General features: G+C 38.5%; 1 protein-coding gene and 1 long non-coding RNA gene across 2 annotated transcripts in view; one reads left to right on the top strand and one right to left on the bottom strand.

Moving 5' to 3' along the window:
- LOC138970797 (cysteine--tRNA ligase, cytoplasmic-like) overlaps positions 1–23,914 on the bottom strand; it is a 173,912-nt gene that overhangs the window by 16,120 nt on the left and 133,878 nt on the right. The window contains exons 5-8 of the mRNA XM_070343332.1: positions 22,970–23,068; positions 16,051–16,191; positions 6,713–6,853; positions 2,652–2,740 (exon numbers count right to left, since the gene is read on the bottom strand). Coding sequence (XP_070199433.1) covers positions 2,652–2,740; positions 6,713–6,853; positions 16,051–16,191; positions 22,970–23,068 — 470 coding nt within the window. The remainder of the gene's footprint in view (positions 1–2,651; positions 2,741–6,712; positions 6,854–16,050; positions 16,192–22,969; positions 23,069–23,914) is intronic.
- The window catches only part of LOC138970801 (uncharacterized), a 101,992-nt gene that overhangs the window by 27,941 nt on the left and 50,137 nt on the right, over positions 1–23,914 (top strand). The window lies entirely within an intron of this gene.

The raw sequence follows: 23,914 nt of genomic DNA, 5'->3' as shown, positions 1-23,914 counted from the left end.
GCTGGAAAAAAAAAAGAAAGAAAAAAAGAAAAAGTGAAGGGAAAAAAAATATAATTTCTTAATAAAAATGAGGAAACAAACAGTAATGAGGACTCAACAAAAACTAACTAATACATTTTGTCTTCGACATTTTTGCCAAAGTGGCCAAATGCTGAAAAAGGACAAAAGCGCGATTTCTTTCAGTTCGGAGTCCTGATAAGCCGGCAAGAGGGCAAGAAGGGCAAGAAAGCAGTGTGTCTTTTCACTGCCGGCCACCGGTCTCAGTGCGCCAAAGCTCCTCCACAACATCTCCCCAGCTTTGGGGGTTTGAAAAGCAGACAAATGATCATTGTGTGCGCCTGACAAAGGACAGGACATCTCAACACCTGAGCAGTTTTAATTTGGACCCAGGGAATATCTGACAGAGTAGGGGGGAAAGGGACAGAAAGAGGAAAAGAGGAGTTGGAGGGTGTGAGAAAATGGCTTGCTTGAGATTTAGAGTTGCGAGGCTGGAAAGACGTGAACGTCATTTATAGAAACCGACTCAGAAGATAAAATGAGTTGGCAAAATTGAAGGAAACAAATGAAATGAAGACAAATGAATAAATAAATAAATAAATAAATAAATATATGAATAAACAAATAAATGTATGATTAAATCAATCAGACGTACCAATTAAAATAAATCAGAATAGATAGATTAATCAATAAAAGATAAATAAATAAATAAATCATGCTTACAAATTGAAATAAATCAAAAACATTTGAATTCATACAACAAATTCATATGTTCATGTGCACAAAAATCCCATGAAAGTAAATAATTCATTGTTATAAATTAAAACATAGGTAAATAAATAAATAAATGAATAAATAAATAAATAAATAAACAAACAAATAAATAAATAAATGAATAAATAAATAAATAAATGAATAAATAAATAAATAAATAAACAAACAAATAAATAAATAAATAAATAAATTATTAAATCATTTCATAATGAATAATAATTATAAAGAAAGAAAATTATTCCATGACAGAAATACATCTGATGAATTTTTTTAACTTAAACCTGAGATTAGCAATTTTAGAAGGCATGCAGTTCCCAAAACATTTTCCAACAAAAGGAGAAAGAAAAAGTACAAACATTTACAACAATTTTTGAATGGCTTAAAAACGTCTCAGCTCATTACGGAAACGGGTGAGAAAGATAGAACGGACTTAAAAAAACCGAAGAGGATGAGAGCTCGGGAGAAGATCGGCATGCAGAATCAACATCCGATCACTTCAACCGTGTGTGTGTGTGGGCTTGGAGATAGAAAAGTCCCCTGCCCCCCCTTGAAAGGAGTGAAAAGGGATTAAAAGGAAACTTATTGTGCCGAAAGCTGAAAAGGAGCCCTCCCAGTGAAAGGCCTAGTCAAACAATATTTCCGCTCAATTTCATTTTCTCCACCTCACTAGTTAAAGCCCCCTTTATGGCCACGCCAGACCAAACATCTTGCACAATTTCCTCTGCACTAGAAACCATCTTTTCCGATTTCGCTGTTCAGATTTTTTTTTAATTCAGACATCTGTGTGTGCTTGCTTTTCCTGCTGGCTTTTTGATTTCTGGTCTTCTTACTTCTTTTCCTCCTGTGTTCCGGTTGATTTCTGGTCTCATTTCTGGTTTCATGTCTTTTTCACCAATCCAGGTGCAGTTTTTGGCAGGAGATTCTATTGTGCGTGTGTGTGTGTCTGATTGTGACACGGATTGTTCTGTTGCAGGGGTTAGGCCCACACGTCTCTGTTTCATTCTGTTTTCCTGTGCGCTTCCAAAACATTTGTGAAATATTGTTCATTGTGTTTTGCTGTCACTGTTTATATTTGTTCAAGACATATTCGGATGGGAATTATTTAGGCAAAGAAAAATTGGATTCCTTTATGCATTCACCCTTGAAGATTATAAACATTTCCTCGAGCATAACTTTTTGGCTCTTTGCAATTTTCATGAAAATACCGTACATTCTTCTTTATTTTCTTCTAATTATTATCATTACTATTTTTATCATTTATTTATTATTTTCTAATGGTTAAAAACAAAAAGGGTTTGCTATCTTACAGATTAACCATAAATTGCAACAGAACTGAAAATTAGGGACAACATTAATATTTTACTTAACTAATCAAAAACTGATATGATAATTATGCATGAGCACAAGTTCTTGAACTATTCAAACCTAAACCTAGTAGAATTCTACAACCATCTCCTTCCTTCCCTTAAAATCATTTTCACAGGAGGAGATCGCATTGACAAAAACAGTTGAGAGATTAAATGAATATTTGTACCTATGCTCACTCAACGAAAGATAATTTTTAAATTCTTGAAGTCAAATCAAGCACTTATGTCATTCCCACCAAACAGCCCTCCCTGGAAATAATTTTAGCAAGAGGAGAAAAAAAAAGGAGAAAATAATGCAAAATTTTGTGCCCTCTCTGAAAAGCACACTTGAGTGGACACAATGACCGGAGCTGGGGGCCGGCTCGATACACAGAAGCTACACACACACACCAGCAGGGATTTCAAAGCCCACACACCGCGCGTCAGAAAGCGCGCTTTTCAGCTTATGACAGGTGAAAGTGAGGTGACAGATTTGAATCTTATGCACACGTGCACACGAATAAAAGCACTCGCCCGTAGCCGTTGTCGATGATTTTTTGCACGTAGGCGATGACTTCTGGGATATACTCGCTCACTCTTGTCAGGACGTCGGCCGGGAGTACCTGAAGCACACATGAAGGTGAGGGGGATTAAGCCAGATTAAAAAATATTAAAATAGGTTCTTTAAACTCCGTTGGGAAAACTGCATGTCGAGGGGAAACCATCGTAGAGAAAAGTATTAAAATAGGTTCTTAACTCTGCTGTGGAAATCGCATGATGAGAGAAAAAATATTAAAATAGGGTTCAATCCTTCACAATGGAAATTGCATGCAGTGGGAAAAAAATCTCGGGTACTGAACACAAAGAGAAGCAGGTTGATCAATAAAAAACACTGTGTTCCATTTTGATCTTGTAGGACACAACCTATTGCTATAACAAAGAGTACTTCTTACATTTTGAATAACATTATATTGGTTTAAATCTAAAACAAAAACCCACTAAAATCCTGGACATCCCAATGCTACAAATAGAAAATAAACAAATGTAATACTGTTGAATGAAACAAGAAACTTAAATAAAACCTTTAGCATCTGCACAGCGGTGGGGGTGCGGAAACTGTGATAAAACTTGTGTGATTAATAAATGCTTGCACAAAGATAATAATGAGAATGGTTATTAAATCAAATATGACTTTGTAGTGTATCATCAAGTCTTAGTGTATCATCAAGTCTTAGTGTATCATCAAGTCTTAGTGTATCATCAAGTCTTAGTGTATCATCAAGTCTTAGTGTATCATCAAGTCTTAGTGTATCATCAAGTCTTAGTGTATCATCAAGTCTTAGTGTATCATCTTAGTGTATCATCAAGTCTTAGTGTATCATCAAGTCTTATTTTTATTACTACTAGAATTGGAAAAAAATCTACACAGGAAACAATAATAAGTGAGATGAAAAAAACCTTGACACGGAAAAACAAAACACAATCAGAGTATAGCAGTATAGAGACATAGCAGTAATTTGTAAGAAGTTACTAAATAACTTCTGAGTGTAAAACAAGTAACCTAAAAAAGGAGAATATCTTGTTTTTAATAACTTAAAAGAAATAAATTAAACTAAAATCTTAAGGAAAAAAACGACAGCCACATATGCAGCCAGAAATACACACACAAAACAATTATTTTAATTGAAGTGGAAACAAATAAATAAATAAATAAATAAATAAATAATCAAACAACAATCCAATGAACACGGCCCCAATCACTGGCTGAAGACTTGATATACGAGGGGAAAAAAAGGACCAAAAGACTCAAGGTGCAAAAAAAAAAAAAAAAAAAAGGAAAAATGCTGGGCAATGTCAAAAAAATAAAATAACTAAAATAAAGTAAACCAATCAAAAAAAAAAAAAAGTCATATAGATCAAAAAGCACTTTTTTCGACGCGATTTTTCATTCTAGACAGGAACCTGAGGCTTTCTTTCTTCCTTTCGGCGATAAACCAATCAGAATGACTTGCTGCTGTCAAATGAGAAAAGTTCTTTTCTACGCCAAAACTTTGCGAAACTCCTAGATAGCTTCCGGCTTCAAAAATCTAGCTCTTAGGACCGGAGACCGAAGAAAAGCGATCGAAACTAATTCCAACATGTGCCGGGTCCAACCTCGGTTCAAAGCTCCCTTGCCAAGCAATAAGCGCGCCACCCGGCTTCCGAAACATGTGAAATTTATCAGAAGCGCGTGTCTTTCATCAAAATGCGAAAGCCGAGATTTGCAGGTCGTTCGGAACACGGAGGACAAGGCAAGCCATCAGAGGGTTGGCAATGCATTTGAGGCATGTCATGTTGCCCCAACAGTCTCCACCAATCATATCGCAGCATGGGGCATCACACCACTGGGACTCGTCCAATCGGATTAAAGACCTCCCAAATAAGGTTTCGATTGCACGAAATGAACTTATAACTTTCCAACAGCAATTAATCGGCGTAGAAATTGCGTTCTTTCATGCAGTACCGATCTAATGCATATCTGTCATTACGTCGGTGAGCTCAAAGCGTGCGTTTCAATTCGCCAATGGCAAAAAGTTGTCCGAAGGGAGTTAACCGATGACCGAAAAGTCCCATGGCCTACTGAGCGCGGTCATGATCACGAGGCGTGAGGCATGTAATTAAAGAACAACTTCTGTGATGAATAGATGTGGAAAGCTCATAAATATTCATTTTCTCCTTTCATCTCATTAATAATCTTAATCAGATGTTGATAAGATGATTTTTGAACACAGAGGAACAGTCTGGAAAAACCCCACCTCAACTATCTCTTAAAGAAGGCTAAAACCTGCATTAGATTGACCATAAAAATGTTAAATAAAATCTAACATACAAAAAAAAAATTGTGATGGAATGACAGCAAATGAAGAGATGTGTCTGCAGATCACAATTTTGTTTGCAGAATATGCTATTGGCTAACCAGTCAATTAGACTTTTAACCAATGAGCGTTAGGCTTGCAAGCGACGTTCAAACAGCTGAAGCACTTTTACTTTGGAGTCACAATCCTTTTTTCTTTTTGCTTGGCAGTTTGAAGTTTATAATACCAGATTGTTTTCAATTCATTCATTAAATAAATTAACTAATTAATTGATTGATTGATTATAATGCAATTTATTTATTGACCTTATTTCTTAATATACTTCACATGATCAGCCTTACTTCTTTTTGAAGATTTTATTTATCTGTAACTATTCGTTTACTTCTCTACATTCTTTCTTTTATACACCTAATTTCCCAGATCATTAGTTTCTTGTTTTATCATTGATATATGGGTTGCTCTGATATATAAAATCAAATTGACTACAGCTGTATAGGCTTAATATGATATTATACATCTGCATTGCCTGCATGGCGCGTTAACAAATCTATTTAACTTCATAATTTCAGTCATCTATTCCTGTGCCAGTTAATTATTTACAGTTAATTGATACATCATCTTTAGCCGTGTAATGTTGAAGACTGCAACTACATAAACGCTGAAAAATAAAGAAGAAAAACAAACCTCTCCCCCAAAAAAACCCAGCTTGGACAATTATCAAAAAATTTACTTTCAATAAAACTTTGTTAAGTTTATGTATTACGCGTACTTTCTTTGAAATGGGTATAGTCAGCTCTGTTAAAATCATAGGTAGCAGCTCACCACCCTTTATTTGCTGTCTCACAGAATCATATTCGAAATGATCTGCTGGATATTTAAAAATCTCATTATTACTTTAAGATGTGCTCCAGGTAAAACTGGGATGAAAGAAGGCATATCTTAACCCAAAATGCACACATACTGCATATTAAAATTTTACCAAAGGTAAGTGCAAAACTTTACTGAATCTCTGCCTCACTTACTTCTAACCTTGTTTTCATTTCTAATCTACAAGAAAAAAAAAATATTATGACAGCTTTTTTCTATCATAACTGTAAAGATATTTCACTTATCCAAATTATTTTCCCTTTTTTTCTTGAAAGAAATTGCAACTGGACATTTTACTTCAATAACGATGGATAAGGAGATCGGGAAAGCTGCTTTAACTGATTTTGGAATGGCTGCACCACTGACATGAAAAAAAATACTGTTTAAAAAAAAAGGAAAACAATAAAAGGAAAGAATAAGAAAATTGAAAAAAATAACTAAACATATTAACAATGAAATCTAAGCAAATGAACCCACAAAGGAAAGCCTCCAGAAACATAAAAATCAAAACGGGCCATCCATTAAAAAAAGTACTAAACGAAACAAAAGATGGCAACCCCAACAAATAAATTAACAAAAAAAACCAACCTTAACCTAAACTAGTCAAATTCATTAGTACGATATTATCCATTAAGCTTGATTTAGCAATTAGAGAAAACAACAAAATCAACAACAAAAAGCAAGAAAGAAAGACACACACAAGAAACAATAACCCCCCCCCAAAAAAAGAACAAAAAAAGAACGGAAATAGTTACAACCCCTCCCCCCCCCCCAAAAAAAAAAAAAATAACCACACACACCCACCCAACCCATCAATAACAATCGCCAGAAGTTTTACCATCCTGTACCACCAGTGTCTGGACCACCTATTACCTGCAGACTGTCCATGTCATTGTGGAACTCTTGTTCCCACTTCTTGGGCAGGTCAGAGAAGATGGCGTTCTCCGTCACGCCTGACCCATACTTCTTGTCCAGCCAGCCCGCCAGCACATCTCGGGCCGCTTCCAACAGCATCTACACAAAGAAGACAGAAACAATGTAAAGAAATTATTTACAATATGGTGATTTTGGTCTGCAAGTTTAGACACAAAGGGCATGCCTAAAGGAACAGCACATACAAAAGAGAGAATAAAATGTAAAGAAAAAATACACAATGAATTTGAAATAGGGTGCTTCTGGTCTGCAAGTAAAGACACTCTAAGTAACACCTAGATCATATTAACATCCCTCTAGCAAAAATATGCCAAGAAAGAGAGAAACAAAGGAAGGACGGAAGAAAAGAAAAGAAAAGAAAAAAAGAAACGAGAGAGAGAGAGAGAGAGAGTGAGAGAGAGAGAGAGAGAGAGAGAGAGAGAGAGAGAGAGAGAGAGAGAGAGAGAGAGAGAGAGAGAGAGAGAGAGAGAGAGAGAGAGAGAGAGAGAGAGAGAGAAGAGGAAGAAGAAGAAGAAAAAAAGAAATACATACAAAAAGAAGTAACTTGCAGAAAGAAAGGCGATGCCTGGTCAACTTCTAAAACAGTCCATGCACGTTATGTGTACAAGAATGTGCACACTTTAGTATAGGTAATATGTAACCCCCTACCACCCAACAGTGCACACAACCACACACAGGAAAATATACATACAAATAAACAAACTAAAAGCGCTGAACACATACACACATGTGTAAACTAAATACCGGGAATGGTGATTACAAGTGAAAGAAAAATGATGTCGAAAGCGTACACCTTGCTGTTGGCATGTATACGGTCTGTGGAGAATATGCCAGCAAGCTACCTGGCAACAATGTCTGTTTATTCAGGCAATGTTGCATCACGAAGGCATACGATGAAAACTTTAGCAGATACGGGAGCTGAATTTGGAAAAAGACAACACTAATTGTGTGCACCCCGAGACATAAGCCAATGATAAAAAGTTTCTTCTCCTGAGAAATGTCACGTACGCACGTACACACACGCACATACTCACGCACAGACACACACATATCGAAGCAAACACGTACACATACACACACGCGCGCACAAAAACATACGCATAAACTGACACACACTCTTGCACGCTTCCACGCACTGACGCGCACACACGAATCGCACACAGTCAGAAACACGAGGCCATTTGGGTAGCACTTATTTCTGAAGCCAACACAACTTCCCCCCCCCCCCCTCCCCTTTAACCTCACCCTGACTCCAACAATGTCTGTCCTAAACCCACAAAACAAATGCACTATTTGTGGACTATTCAGTACTTTCCATATAACTATAAAGATCTACTTCAACAAGTTGATATTAAATGCGCTCCACAACACCACCGCTATTTAGTCTCGCATCCGCTCAGTCTCCAATGGAGTGCCCACCACAACCCCCCCCCCCCTTCCAACCGACCCCTACCCCTCTTGGGTACTTGTTCAGACTTGTCACAAACTGCCCGTATCAAATCTCAAAATAAATACAATTTTAACGGCCGATTAGCCTTGTGCCGAACAATGAGGTGCGAAACATCAGATAAAAGTTGCAGGCAGTTTGATCGCTCATCTCCGTTGTAATTCATGATGGGCTTGGTTTATGATTTCTGTCAACACCTCCAATAAAACCGTCCATTAAACAAACACACAGGACTCGACCTCCTCAACTGGCCTAACCGCAAACATTTCCGAATCCATTTTGTCCCCAACAAGCTCAAGTCAATCAAAAATGTTTTCTTTCCGAGTTCGTGTTAAAGACATAGTCGTTCCTGTCAAAACTAGCTATCTCACAACTGGCCAGGATTATTATTATTATTATTTTTTATTTTTTTACATGGGGTACGGACACACCAAAATCCCTGACTGCGAATTCATAAAAAAAATCCCCATTCTGCACAAAAAGCATTTGTTTGTTTGTTTGTTTGTTTGCTTAACGCCCAGCCGACCACGAATTAGGGCCATATCAGGGCGGTGCTGCTTTGACATATAACGTGCGCCACACACAAGACAGAAGTCGCACCACAGGCTTCGTGTCTCACCCAGTCACATTATTCTGACACCGGACCAACCAGTACAAAAAGCATCCCGGTGTAACACGAAATTTTTACTCCACGAAAAAATTACTCCGGAGTAAATATTTCGTACGAAATTCTTACTCCGAGTACACTTTTCGTACGAGAAAAGAACTCCCCAAGGCACGAAAAAATTACTCCCTCCACGAAATTTTTACTCCCCATTCTTTTTACTTCCAGTAAAAATCTCGTACGCAAAAATGGGATGCGGGCGAAGGGATAATGCCAATAAGTGATATCGCGCACACGAATGTCGCGCTACCCTCCTTCCACCAAGACTAACAGGGGACAAGGGAGTAAAAATTTCGTACACCTGGCATGGGAAGTTAAATTGCTCGTGTTGGGGTGAAGTAATTTATTCGTTATTTATTCGTCAGAGGAGTAACATTTTTGTACGAAATGTTTACTCGGAACTCACCTGTCTTGGGGAGTAATTTTCTCGTGCAATGGGGGAGTGCTTTTTTCGTAAAGGGAGTAACTTTTTTGTACGAAATGTTTACTCCGGAGTAAAAATCTCGTGGGAGTAATTTTCTCGTGTTACACCGGCTGTTGATGTTTGGTACATGACCTAGTGGAGAGATGGTCTCATCCCATGTACAAGCCTCAGCAGGTCTAAGTCTGTTAGTGAGGGGGAATTGTGTTGACGGCGAGGAGTGTGCTTTTAACGCTGTCTTTTCTTTCCCACACTCATCACGTATTCAGGACTGCTTTCAGCGAAAACTTTTTCATATTTAAAAGCACAGGATTAATCCGCTAAATTTTTGAGTTGCTGTCAAAATGTCAGTTTGAACGTAACCACATTGGAACGTTCGGTGTTTTAAACACACACAAAAACAAACGAAGAAGATGGAAAAATACATGTGGCTCTTTTCCGCGTGAAGAAGCTCAAGAAAAATATTAAATGTTCGCAGAACAGAATATCATACAAGAAAACTGTTGATCCTGTAATCATTTTTTAAACATACCACTAACTCCTACATTTAATTAATCTTCAAAGATCACAGCATAGTAAAAGTAAAGGTTGAACTCTCCTGTTATTTTTGTACTGATATCGTTGGTGCGTTCATTTTCACTGGATTATGGAAACAACAAAATGCGTATGTGCTGTCAACTTGAATTAAAAATGTATCCGAGCATCCCTTGAATTCCGTGACGTGTCAGGTCCACAGTTTCACTGAAATAACACCTCTCCTCTCCTGTCTCTCCTTCTCTTTTTATTATTCTCTATCTGTATCTGAATGGGTCTTTCGTGAATATTACTTGATTATATTTTTTTAAGGACAGGTTGTTAGAAAACACATTGTGCCTTAGACATTAAATTTTGTAAAATAATTTTCCTTAGTCGTTCTCTCTCTCTTATTTATTATTTTGTTTCACCCCCCCCCCCCTCCCCCCCTTCCCCCCGAACATAGCAACACTAAAGTGTAACTCCAATGACGCACGCCGACGCGAGTGTTTCTTTCAGCACATGATATGACTCACGAGCTGATCACACCACACAGAGCGTAACCAGATCTTCCTCCGCCTCCCCAGAGATGTATGATATTGTGTCAGACGCGAGGTGTCTGGACGGTCCAGCCCCCACATCCCAGATGCCCTTTCGCGACCACCAAAACCATTTATTTGAGGAGCGAAACGCTTCCCAATCCCCGGGATCGGTGGCCAAATCTCCCCGTCGCTCTCATTTTGCGGGCGCGAGAGTGTCAGTTCCACCGCAAGATGCTTGTAACAAGATGGCGGAACGATGCGGGTTTGGGTGTGTGTAATGAAGTGTTATGTTGATAGACAAATGTCTTTTTTCTGCTCATTTGGTTGCAGGAGTTGTGTGTGTGTGTGTGTGTGTGTGTGTGTGTGTGTGTGTGTGTGTGTGTGTGTGCGTATGTGTGTGCGCTCGTCCCTTGTCTTCGTCGCCATCCGTTCTGCTTCTCATTGTATTCGGATGTCTTCTCTCTCTTTTCCTCCAGGCCTTGTCAGTGTGTTCCCTTCCCTCGCCATGTCCTGCAGTTACATGTGTCTGCTCATACCTCCATGTCATTTTCAATGATTCCTATAAATGTGGTAGCCCATGACAGTAGTAAATTAAAACCGAACGAAACATACCAAAAACAAACACACAATCAACCAAACGAACGAACAAAAAACCAAACGCATATGCCAAAAACACTGTGCATTTAAGAATCTATGATTACATTGACCACCGAGCCTCAAATACGACCTTAATCTTTCACATAAAATTTCGCTTTTTGTAAATAGTCGCATGAGATCCCTTGCAATCTTTCTACCAATGCAGACGTTATCCCGTGTCTATATTACAGAATCCGGTATTCGTCAACCGTAACTATCATCCTTCAGATCAATTAATCTTCGAATTTCCTTTTTCTTAAAAAAGAAAAGAAAAAAGGCTACCAATTAACAGCGATTAGTACGTGACAGAGACAGATACCGAGCTTAGTTCAAGAGAAGAGCCACAAGAGAGCATGAATGGCAAATGACCCGATGGTTGAAAGGGGGGCATGGAAAAGGCAATGAGGGTTCAGACAAAGCTACTGAAGGGGCGCGGAAGGATAACCGCTGTGGTGACGTTTGACCGCAATAGTAGCATTAAGGGCAGTCAGGCCTCCAGGGATGTATTAGTGACAGCAGGCATTCTCCCACACTCCATCCCGACTCGCACCGTCCTTCAAAACAGCTACTTCTCAGTCCAACCATCTCTTCCTCATTTGCATTTTACACTGACATTACTAATATTCCACGAAAACTATCAAATATTTCACGAATACCTCAAATAATTCACAAATATTTCACGAAAATCACCAATCAGCAGTGAGAATGGGGGTTACTATTTGTTTGTTTGCTTAACGCCCAGCCGACCACGAAGGGCCATATCAGGGCGGTGCTGCTTTGACATATAACGTGCGCCACACACAAGACAGAAGTCGCAGCACAGGCTTCATGTCTCACCCAGTCACATTATTCTGACACCGGACCAACCAGTCCTAGCACTAACCCCATAATGCCAGACGCCAGGCGGAGCAGCCACTAGATTGCCAATTTTAAAGTCTTAGGTATGACCCGGCCGGGGTTCGAACCCACGACCTCCCGATCATGGGGCGGACGCCTTACCACTAGGCCAACCGGACAACAACGGTGGTGGCAGTACTAGAAGTTAATTTTGATAACACCAATGGCCTTAATTCTGATATGTTAATATACAGTGGATGCATGTGGTCGCTAAGTGTACTGGCGTTTGTCATTCTGCATACTATTGATCCGCGAGGCGAAAATCCCTCAAGGGGCAGTAGTATTTTTATACAATATTTTGAATTAAAAAAAAAGACAAGGTTGTAAGACACTCCAGACAAAGACAACCAAAACCAATAATCCCAAACAAATTCCACAAAGAAAATAAATCTGAATAACAAATTGACTCTTGATTTCTTTTCTCTTTTTTTGTTTTTTTAATCTCTTTGAGGGAAGACGGAAATGGAAACCAATTCAGAAGCAACAGCAACGCACGCGCAATCGCGGATTCAAGGAACGTACATCCGCTCATAGAGCAATAATTTTTGTGCTTTTTGAGGGGACTGACTATTTCGTTAATTATTGCTCTGCGGAGATAAGAAAGAATGGAAAATGACCTGAAAGCAAGACAAAGGGTTGACTGGTTTAAACATTAGACATATAAATGTTAAGATTGGCATCTAGATTTTCTTATCCCTGAATGAAGAGAAGACAGCTAATGATTCACGCCTGACGATAGTGTTAGAACTGCTTCAAAATGAATGAAACGTGTCCAACTTTTTATACCAAGAGGATTTTAAAGGGAGGCATTTCTTCGAAAGGTGGAAGGGTATCTAATTTGCGATGTGAGACAACATTTGTATATGTGGCATTTTTTGTTTGTTTACACAGTATACTTGTCCAGCTGTCAAAAATGGTTTAAAGATAACAACAACAGTAACAACAACAACAATAAAAATGTTCAGATAGCAATTCCAGACACCTCTTCTACAGTTTTTGTTGCAGAAGAAAAGAAACAAGCAACAAAAACAATAATCTGGCCAAGATACCCAAAAGTCATTACATTTTCCCATAAAGCTTAAAAGAATCTTGGACGCAGAAGGTCGTGCTACATGTTCCAAGCCATGTATTCTGAACAAACTTTAAATCACTGTGCAGCTAAAAACTTTCATTACTTTAATTTTTCCAGTGAGATCAAATTGCGTTATGTCACGAACAAATCTCGCATTGTTGTTTTTAGATGTGGTGTTTGTACATTTGTGTATGCTTTTTGTTTTGTTTAAGGGGGTGGGGGCTGGGGTGGAGCTTTATTTATTTGTGTATGAGAAGTATCTTGACGGTCATTGTAAAGTCAAATAAGAGCAGATATAGAGAGGAGAAGCGAGTGTGAACAAACTGCAAAAACAGCACCTAATGTGAAAAACACATATAGATGTCGCTGTTTGTTTATGTCCAAAGAAAAAACGTTTAAAAATAAATAAATGATTAAATAAGTAAATAAATAAATCAACCAATCAATCAACGAACAAATAAAGAGAAAAGTGAGTAAGTAAATAAATAAATCAACCAATCAATCAACGAATAAATAAATAGAAAAGTGAGTAAGACAGGAAGAGAGGAATTGAGTAAATTATTTAATAATTAGGCAAGTGATAAAGGAAGGAAGGAAATAAGGAAGGAAGGAACAAAACAAGAAAGGAAATAAATGAATGAATAAATAAATAAATTAAAAAAAAAAATTAAAAGCAAATAAATAAATAAATAATGTACTACAACACGTCGATTAATGACACGAATGACGATCTGTCCTTGTTTTATTTTGAGCTTCAGTTTTGTCATCCTGAATCACACAACCTTCATTCATGTGACTGTCAAACTGTCTTTGCAACCTGTACGTGAGGTGAAATTCGGCCGAATAATTCTCATTTTATAAACCATTTTTGAATTTTGATTCTAACAACAAAGTAGTTTTCCTTTTTCTGCAATTTTCTTCGAGCTGAAAAAGTGTTCATGTGTAAGAAATCGCTACAAGCGGTGTTTTTTGTGTTTGAACAAATCACGGAAACAACAACTCCGGTTGCGCGGGAGCAGTCAGACATATAACATGTCGAATGCACATGGATAGTTCCCTAGTGAAAAACAAGCATAGCTTTGAAACTCTTCTGAACAAAAAAAGTCAACAACAAAAAACAAAAACAAAAACAGCAAAAAACAAAAACAAAAACAGCAAAACCACACACACACACACACACACACACACACACACACACACACACTCACACACACACACAATCACACACACACACACACACACACACACACACCAGCACTACCAACAACAAAACATCAGAAACAAATTCAATCCAGACTGACAGTTCAAAACAAGGACAATCAGCAGAACAGCCTCAAGTCACGTGTCTCATCAAATATGCAAATCCCAGGTGGAAGGAATTAGTAGCAGCCTCTGTTTTAATCTGGTCAAGCACTTCCGTCGTCTGCCTAGGCGCGACACACGTCAATGAAAAGCGAGTTTAAAACGAACACTTCAAAGGCGGACGATTTTGCATGTACAATGAGCTCAAATAAATTATGAACGCACGCGCCCCGTCAGTCAAACGTCACAGAGGTCATGCTTGATGTGACCTCTCAGAGAATGTTTTCCGAAAAAAAGCGCTGATAAGCTTTTTCAACATTAAACATTAAGTGAGAAAAAGAAGAATGGTGGTGTAAAGTTGTCCCTACTTCTGTTCCACGATGTAGCTCTATAAAAATGTCAAGCAAGTTTATATGAAGAAATGTTGACGAGAAACTGCACAATATGCGAGCGAACCAAGAAACTAAGGAACAAAGACCCTCCCCCCCCCCCACACACAAAGAAAAAAACCACCAAAAAACAACATAACCAACAACCACAACATACCCCCTAACACCCCCCCCCCCACCACTTTGCGAAGACATTCATTGGTAACAAGTCGCAGCAACGTACATTTTCCCCAATAACATAACGGACACTTTATTCATAGTACATTTTAAGAACAAGTATACAGAATATATAGAATGCGTTGTACGCAAGACCATAGGAGGGACGGGGAGGGGGAATGGGGGAGAGGTGGCTCAGTCCTTTATCAGTGCCAAAATCTTCTCACAAGAAAAAAAAATGCCCAAGATAAAAACTTGACACGGCTGAGTTTTCGTACAGTTTTCAAAAACTACTCGTTTGACACCCGTCCGAACTTTTCAAGTGTCGCTTTCCAGTCGCACAAAAGATTGAAATAAACTTGTTCTCCACACTCGACAAAACAATATGTGTCAAAACAGACCATCACAAAGTACCAAAGGCGAGCACTTGTCAGTGTCACGACGTGTGACACAGAATGTTAAAAGTTGACACTTGATCAACAAGGTAATCCAAGAACGTTTCTTGATACAATGTATATATGAAGAAATGCAGACCAGACAGTGAAATCAGGGAATGTAGAGTGTACTCTGGAGTGAACTCTACAGTCTCTGGTAAAATACTTTGAGGTATTATAGCATATTTTGTTGTTGAAAAAAGCTAGGTTAATCCTAACCGTGCGAAATATTTACAAGACGTAAGCTATAACTTATGAACAAGAAAACATTAAAGCCAATGTCTTCCACAGTGAAATAGTGACACTTTCATAACCAACGTCACCGTGGTTTCAATTATTGACTTGTTGTGGTGTTGGTAATGTTTATTTTGTTTTGCTCTGTGTGTTTTGTGAATAGTTTATCGCACAGAGAAGAGCATGACAACACCACGCACACAGAGGGACGGACGGACAAACACTGGTACACACACACACACATGCACACACACACACACACACAAAAGCGCGAATGCACATACTGACTCCTCCTCTTCCGCATGCTCCTCCACCCTGCCCCGCCCCCCCCCCCCCCTACTTTTCTGCACCCTACCTCCCTGGTCCCATCCGGGTCGCCCTGTGCCTCCTTTTTCACGGTCCAGTGTGTCTTGAATCCTGTCTCTCGTCCTGGTCAGCATGGCCTTCTTGGCCTTGTCCGCTCCCCCCCACCCACCCTGTACCATACCTTCTTGGTGTAAGATCTGGTCGTCCTGCCTCACCCCCCCCCCCCCCCCCGCAACACACTCTATCTCTCTCCTCTGCACCCTACCTGCTTGGTCTCCTCCTGGTCACCCTGCCCCAGCCCCTCCTGTTCCACTGTCCGCAGTGTGTCCTGAATCCTGTCTCTGGTTCTGGTCAGCATGGCCTTCTTGTCCTTGTCCGTCTCCACTTCCACTTTCTCCACGAACGGCTGCAACACCATCATTTTTCTGGGTGTAAATGGGAGGGTTATATATCACATTTCGTAGTCTTCTTAAAATAATAACTCCGTAAATTGCAGGACTGGTGACGCGACAGCCTTTTCTGTGTTTTTCTCCACGAATGGATGCAAAACCATGATGTATCTGAGTGTTAAGGGGAGGGTTATTTATTACATTTCGTAGTCTACTTCAACAACTGTTTAAATTGCAGTACTGATGACGCCACAGCATTTCCCGTTTTCTTATTTCAACATAGCGTTCACTTTTGAAACGCTGGTGTGAAAAATCAAGATTGTAACAATTTGATTCACTGCTCAATAACTACTGTAGTTTAAGAGAAAAGTTTCACGCTACTAACTCTTGTCTCGCGAAAATGTTATCGTCTCTGGTTCAGATATAATCTGAGATTCGTAGATTCTCTTGTGCTCAATACTTTTGTTGACAACCTGTCTTCTTAAAAATGCCGCGAATAAAACAAAACAACCATATCATTTTTAAACGATAGAGAACTCAGTCTTTTTTCTTTCTGGTTGACATGCATATGCTGCTTTTATTTGCTTTAAATTCCTCTTCTCATCAAGAAAACAAGAACGCAGGAATAAAAAGGTACTGCCTTTAGCCTCTTTCGGACGACGACTTGATCCTGAAAGAACAGCTGAAATTAAAACAAGGATAAAATCAAACAAACCAAACAAACAAAATATTGTTTTTGTACTTAAGGCCGTGATACATCAACGATTCAAAGCAACTCAATTCAAATCAAGGATTCAGTTCCGTTTAAAAGAGGGTTTCTTAGTATTCAAACTTTCAAAATTCAATATTTGCTCTGTAATCGATCTAACTGATGTATACTCAATAAAAGAAAAGACCATATGGACAGACAACTGGACATTTACGCATTTTTCTGCGCTGGTCTGGATACAAAAGAGGCCGCTATTTTTCTTTATTGCTGTCCTGCAATCAAATGGCAACTTGAATTTCAAAAAAAGAAAAAACAAGTGGTACTTTCTGCATTTCTTCTGTAGTCGCGAGGAGAAAGAAGTGACATATTTCTCTCTATTTCTCCCACTGTTACTTTGTTTTAGTATGAAGTGACAATAGAGCAAAAAGTAAATTAAACTCAGTTTAGGTCAGTACTTCTTCTTCTTCTTCGTTCATGGGCTTAAGACTCCCACGTTCACTCATGGTTTTAGCATGAGTGGAATTTTCCGTGTATGTTTTTACCCCGCCATTCAGGCAGCATATGCCGATTTCGGGGGAGGCATGGTGGGTATTTTCGTGTTTTTATAACCCACCGAACTCTGACATGGATTACATGATCTTTTCCGTGCGCACTTGGTCTTGTGCTTGCGTGTACACACGAAGGGGGTTAAGTCACTAGCAGGTCTGCACATAAGTTGACCGAGGAAATCAGAAAAATCTCCACTCTTAACCCACCAGGCGGCAGCGACCGGGATTCGAACTGACGACCTCCCGATTGGGAGGCCGACGTCTTACCACCACGCCACTGCGCCCGTCAGGCCAGTACTGAAAGTCAATAGATCTGGCATTGTAAATTAAATTGCTAGAATAATACACACTTTCAAAAACAAAAATGTTGCTTGAAACGCTGACTGTAAGCAGTTCTACGTCTTCGTTCTTATCCTTCTCTTATAAATGAAAGACCTAGGTCTCCGTCATCGATAATATAATTGGGATTTATTCCCTTGAAATATTTTATTTCTGTCGATACAGGGTTTCTTCAGTTCTATTCTTCAGGTGATTTTTTTGCCGTTGAATGTCGATCGATTGAAAGAAAGTTTACGATAATCTTTGTCTTACACAGATATATTTTTTAAATGTATTAACACTTTTCCTTCTTTTCTGCTTATTGCCCCTCCCCCCTTTGTACGCTGTTTAGGAAAAAAAGGACGAACCAAAAGACAGGTGCCTGCATAAAAAGAACGAAAATAATCACCAAGATCAAATAGAAAAAGATATAAACAAACGAACTTAGAAAATCGAAAACAGCAACCAAAAAACAAAGAACGGAATTAGGAAGACAAAATAGTTAAGTTTGTTAAACAAAATTCCACGGGCCAAAACACAAATGTGTGGAACACCAAGCCTCGTTTTGACAGTGCGCGCTTCTCTTCCCATTAACTTCCCATGTTCTGCACTTGGATAGACGACGTCCCGAACGAACAGAGCGGTTTCTCTCCGCTGCGTGTTAATTCTTTCTGTCACAATTACAGATTCATGCCAGCACAAGGCCTTCAGGTAAGAACATCATATACATTTTTTTTTTTTACCCCCAAATCCTCGGACTCGGGTATGCAAACGTCTACATTTTCAATAGTGTATGGGTTCACATTGCGGCAAATCTTTTTTTTTCTCTTTTTATTTTTTATTTTTGTTGTTTTACAAATCTTTAACTGAAAATGTTTTTTTTAAAACAAGGTTAACAGACAGGCGCGGATATGTTAACTACAATGTTTCTTTTAAATGTACTTTTTTTTAATGGACAATAAAAGTTGTTTTTCTATATTCGTTGAAGTTCTCCGTCTTCTTCTTCTTCTTCTTGGCGTTCGCAGAGGTTACACGATCAGTCCAGCACTGCTGATGAAGTTCTCCGTCAGATAATTATTTGAAAATGCGGATCTTTTTTTAAATTTTTTTTTTATACAGGCTGGGATAATCGCTATCCACAACTTAAAGACCAGTATGCCTCTTCTGTTTTGACTATGCGCCAAGCGCATTGGTGCAACAACTGATTTTGGCAAACTTGTTTGTCACAAGATTTAAAAAGTGTAGAAAAAGAGACTCGTGCAAAGTTATGAGTTTTAAGAATTTATATGGAGAACAGAACTCGGAATGTTTGCTTGGCACATTCCATTACTACACCGCTAAACAAAACAATGACACTGACATTAAAACGTTTTATGAACGAAGTGTCAATGATTAATCACTCCATAAACTTATCAATTCTGTAGTTTTTCGTGTTGTTATTTTAATTCAGAAGTAATCTGAGATGACGACTTTGAAATTTTTTTAAAGCAACGTTTCTTGCAGTTTGAGGAATCATCTATGCAAAATGTAATAGGTGGTTCTAAAGCATCGTTGATTCTTTTTACTGACCCACTTAAACGAAAAACAATGATACAATGATACATGCATCTTTTATACGCCCATCTGTTTGTTGGTTGTTTTCTTTGCAAGTAACGTTTCAATATAAAAGCATTCATTGTCGTTAACTTTAACAAGTTAATTTGGGGTGATGTCTCGTTATTATCAACATTTGTATTTAGTATTTATTTTATTTTATTTGTTTCATCCCATAAGTTTGACGCTGGTTATTTCTGATTTACACGTAACAATTCACGGGAGAACGTTAACCTTTTACGACCGTATTCTGGAACTCGACATGTTAATATTTATAATGAATTAAGGAGAGAAAAAAACTCTACCACAACCATATCATAGAACTGAATTTTCAAGAATGATACCTTTCTATGACAATAGTTATCAGCAGGAATATTGACAGGATTTATTTACTTCAGCAAATAAGCCGAACTTATGTTTTTAATATGTTACCTTTCCGCGACCATATCTGCGGGTGTGGATACGATTTACTTTCATCCGCAAATTTAACGAAGTTGCCTCAAACGTTAAGTGTCTGAAAGTGTGAACAGTGTTTGGAAGTTTAAGGCAGTCCTTGACGTCGTCTTTCCCGTGACAAAGTTCGGCAGGCCTGCCGAAACAACGGCAAAGATTTCGGCGATTTGAAATAAGTTTAGACGTTTGTCCGACTCCCGGCGCCAATCGACAGGTCTGTATCTAATAAGAAGGTCATTGGGAAAAAAATCACACTTACTTCAACCATGAGCAGAGTGCAATATTTTTCCATAATAGAGTTGGATCCCTAGAAATAATCCCCTCTCCCCTCAAATATTTTCAATTTTGTGTTTGTCCTTTTTTAATTGTTTGTTTGCTACTTTGTTCGTTGACAACCTTTTCAAACAGACTATGGCATACTTCTGTTTTAGCTTTATTCATCAGAATCTCGGTTTCATTTTTAATAATTAAGAAACACGATTTTAATTAATTTTATTTTAATTTTTTATTCAATCGAAGTGGAATGAATACCTGGCGCCTTGTGTCGACCTCCACGTGCATATACGACGTGTGAATCACGTTTAAAATATTCAATACGGAATCGGGTTTTATGAAATTATAAATCAGCAACGCCTAATTTTGATCAACGGTCTTCTGAGCATTTACTAATTTGCTGAAAGGTATGTTTTTGAAAAAGAAAACGCACACACACACACACACACACACACACACACACACACACACACACACACACACACACGCACACAAAGGCACGCGCGCGCACGCACACGCACATACACATACCATCACACACAAAAATAATCCGTAATATCTCTATAGCACGTCATTAACAAAAAAAAATATTGTTAGCACAAATGTGGCTTTTGCACACGCTCTTTAGAAAATTTCCATAAATAAGTGAAGGCAAAATGACATAAGGTGACATATCTTAAAGGTTAATGTTTCTTCATTTGAACTATAACAACCAAATAAGCAACTTACTGTTTTTAAAATCATCTGAGGTATAGGTGATGTTTCAGAGCTAATGTTCAACAGCTCGTGCGTACAAGAGGAAACGTACGGGTGTTTGCGGCATCATTTTAAGTTTCAACTGTTAATGGATCCAACAGAAACAATACTGCACTGCAGGGAATATAATTATATCTCTGTTCAAAGCTTTTACAAATGTTCATGTGTCCATCATTTTCTATGGGTTTTTGTCGGTTTCCCCCCCCGCCCCCCCCCCCCCTTATTTGGATATTGTTCTTTCCTTTGTTCTGCTTTATTTGCTTTTGGTTTGTATGGTTTATTTGTTGTATTTGGCTGCTTATCATAAATTTGCTTACATTTTTACTAACTTAGAAAAAAATGTAATCTTTGACAAAAAATCAGACGCACTAAGAAACAAACAATGCAGATCTATGTTCTTCAAAATCAGCGGATAATGTGCTCCTAACAATACGACGAAAGTGGGAAAAAATCAGAGCGATCAAATTGGAAACCAACAATATTATATGTCACTGGATCGTCGTCATACAAGTGATTCTTCGCCATTTCTCGCTCTCAAAGCACCAAATACCCTCAACTCCCATCCGTCTCCTACGAGTTCCACAGTCTCTTTCCGCAAATCAACAGCAAGGGCACCTAAAATATCAGATTCCGTAACATATCCATCATTTTTTGCAATCATTCAGAGTGCATTTTCTGAGTGAAAAGAAACGCGACAACCGACATGGAATCATTTCCAAAATGTCAACATATTCCCTCTCCTTTTTTTCTTCAAGGCTGCAACATGCGCTGTGTCATGGAATGAGATAAGAGCTGTGTGTAACGAAAAATATGTTTTCGGGCACACGCATGCACACACACACGCACATCCAGAAAACACGCAAGCACGCACGCACACACACACACATACATACACTAACACACAAACGCACGCACGCACACACACACACACACACACCAAAACCTCCATTGCATTAGGTTCTTGCAGAATGCATGAAACAATTGTTTACACACATTTTTCAAACAGTAGGCAAGCAATGTTTCTTTTTCCGCAAGCTTGGAATTTTAGGATAAATGCCATTTTCGGGTTCATATGCATTAGGAGGCGCCACAAATATTTTGAGAACGAAAAACAATCTTAACTCCATAAATAGCACTGATTCCTTGAATCTTGTAATTATAGAAGTGGACGCGATTGTCCGAAAAAAACAACAACCTCGCAGCGTTAGCTCATGAAATACAAGACAATCTTTTTTTTACAGTATTTTTGTGTGTGTGCGAACACCAAAACAAGAAACGTAAAAAAGGATCACAATTTTAAATATGATTGCAGATAGTTTAAATTAAACCGTTAAAAGGAGATACATTACATACATGAAATTAAACTTGTAAAACGGGGGAATATCGAAAAGAAAAGTTTTGTGTAGAATGGGGAAAACTAGAAATAAGTTGCTGAAAGCGATATTAAAACATTCAATCAGTCTGTAGGCCTAAATATTAAAGCTGAACAAATCAGATGAGTTCATAAATACTGAGAACAACGATATGGACACCTACCTAAAAGGACAACAACATTTCTTAAAATGTTAAAGCACAAAATTCCTATCTAGTTCTCTGAGAAATTGTAATGGAACAGCTTTATTTTCGGTGAAAGACTTTCCCTTTAGTGAATCTATTTAGAACAGGCTGTGAACGAATCACAAAAAGTACGTTCGCCGAAAATCATTCAAGAACGTTTCGATTTTTCTTTCAAATAATTTAGACCTTCCCAGTTGTTGCGTATGCAAGTACCTATAGTGACAAATGAGCTTCGATCTCTACTTTATGGTATAATGATTTGAAAATCATGATATAGCTACGTAAGCGAAGCAAATTGTTTCACAATACACCAATCGTTGACTGATAATTCAATCTTTTCTACATACTTCTACACAACAACAACAAAAACAAAAAAAAAGAAAGAAAGAAAGTCAGACAGACAAAAATAGACAAACACACCCAGAAAAAATAAAACGGAAAGAAAGACAGAACTATAAAAAGAAAGGGAGACAATAATTATGACTAAGAAACGAAACCCGAACTATTTGTTGCATGTTCTTGTACAAGGGATTACAAAGCATTCAATAAAACTTTACTTGGTATGCTTTATGCTAATGATGTTCTTACCAGCATTGCCTCCTTGATGTCAGCAAGCACCTGCTTGGCAGTGTCATTACGTTGCTCATACTGCTGCAGCAGATAGTTCTGGCGAGCACGCACGATGATCTGAAACAGACAACCAGTCATGTCGTCATTCACACAGTGAAACATAGCCAGTTTGAAAAATGTTGTCTTTTTTTGTGTGCGTTATCATCGAAACGACAATTATACGCATGCATACAGCAACAAGACTACAGCGGGGCGGGGACGTAGCTCAGTTGGTAGCGCGCTGGCTTTGTAGCCAGTTGGTCGCTATCAGCGTGGGTTCGATCCCCACGTTCGGCGAGAGATTTATTTCTCGGAGTCAACTTTGTGCAGACTCTCTTCGGTGTCCGAACACCCCCGTGTGCACACATGCGCACGAAAAAGATCCCACGTTCACAGCGAAAGTCTCAGGGCTTGGAAAACACGAAGACACGCATGCATCATCTCTCGTCTCCGATTATCATGATCGTATTTCGATACTTTGACGAGACAAACCCAATGCTGGTGTGTCGAAGAAGACAGCCACAGCGGGCTTGTTCGAATCAAAGTATCACACCATATCTTCAACGTATTACCAATACCTGTCCCAATATAGACCAGTTGGTCTAAGAGGACGTTAAACCCTAATAGTCAGTCAAGACTACAGCTTACAGTAGTGTCTTCAAAGAAAACAAAATGACAACCAGTTAAACATAATTCACACATTTTGGTAATGTCGCAAAGCAGTGTGCAGTGCATGTTGGAAACGTAATGTTGGTGTAATAGTATAATCTACAACACATAACGTGCCATGCCTTACTTCAGGTTCAACAAAAGAAACTAGTTCAGTAGTGTGCAATAAATGTACGAGACTATTTTCGGAAACCGTTTTTCGTGGTCTTTTAAGCCAAGAAAGAACTGGGGATGTTCACTGAAGTTCTATGAAGA

This window comes from Littorina saxatilis, linkage group LG7, assembly GCF_037325665.1.
Source record: "Littorina saxatilis isolate snail1 linkage group LG7, US_GU_Lsax_2.0, whole genome shotgun sequence".
Classification (NCBI taxonomy): domain Eukaryota; kingdom Metazoa; phylum Mollusca; class Gastropoda; order Littorinimorpha; family Littorinidae; genus Littorina; species Littorina saxatilis.
Note: the sequence above shows the minus strand (reverse complement) of the source record. Positions and strands in the feature narration are given on the sequence as shown.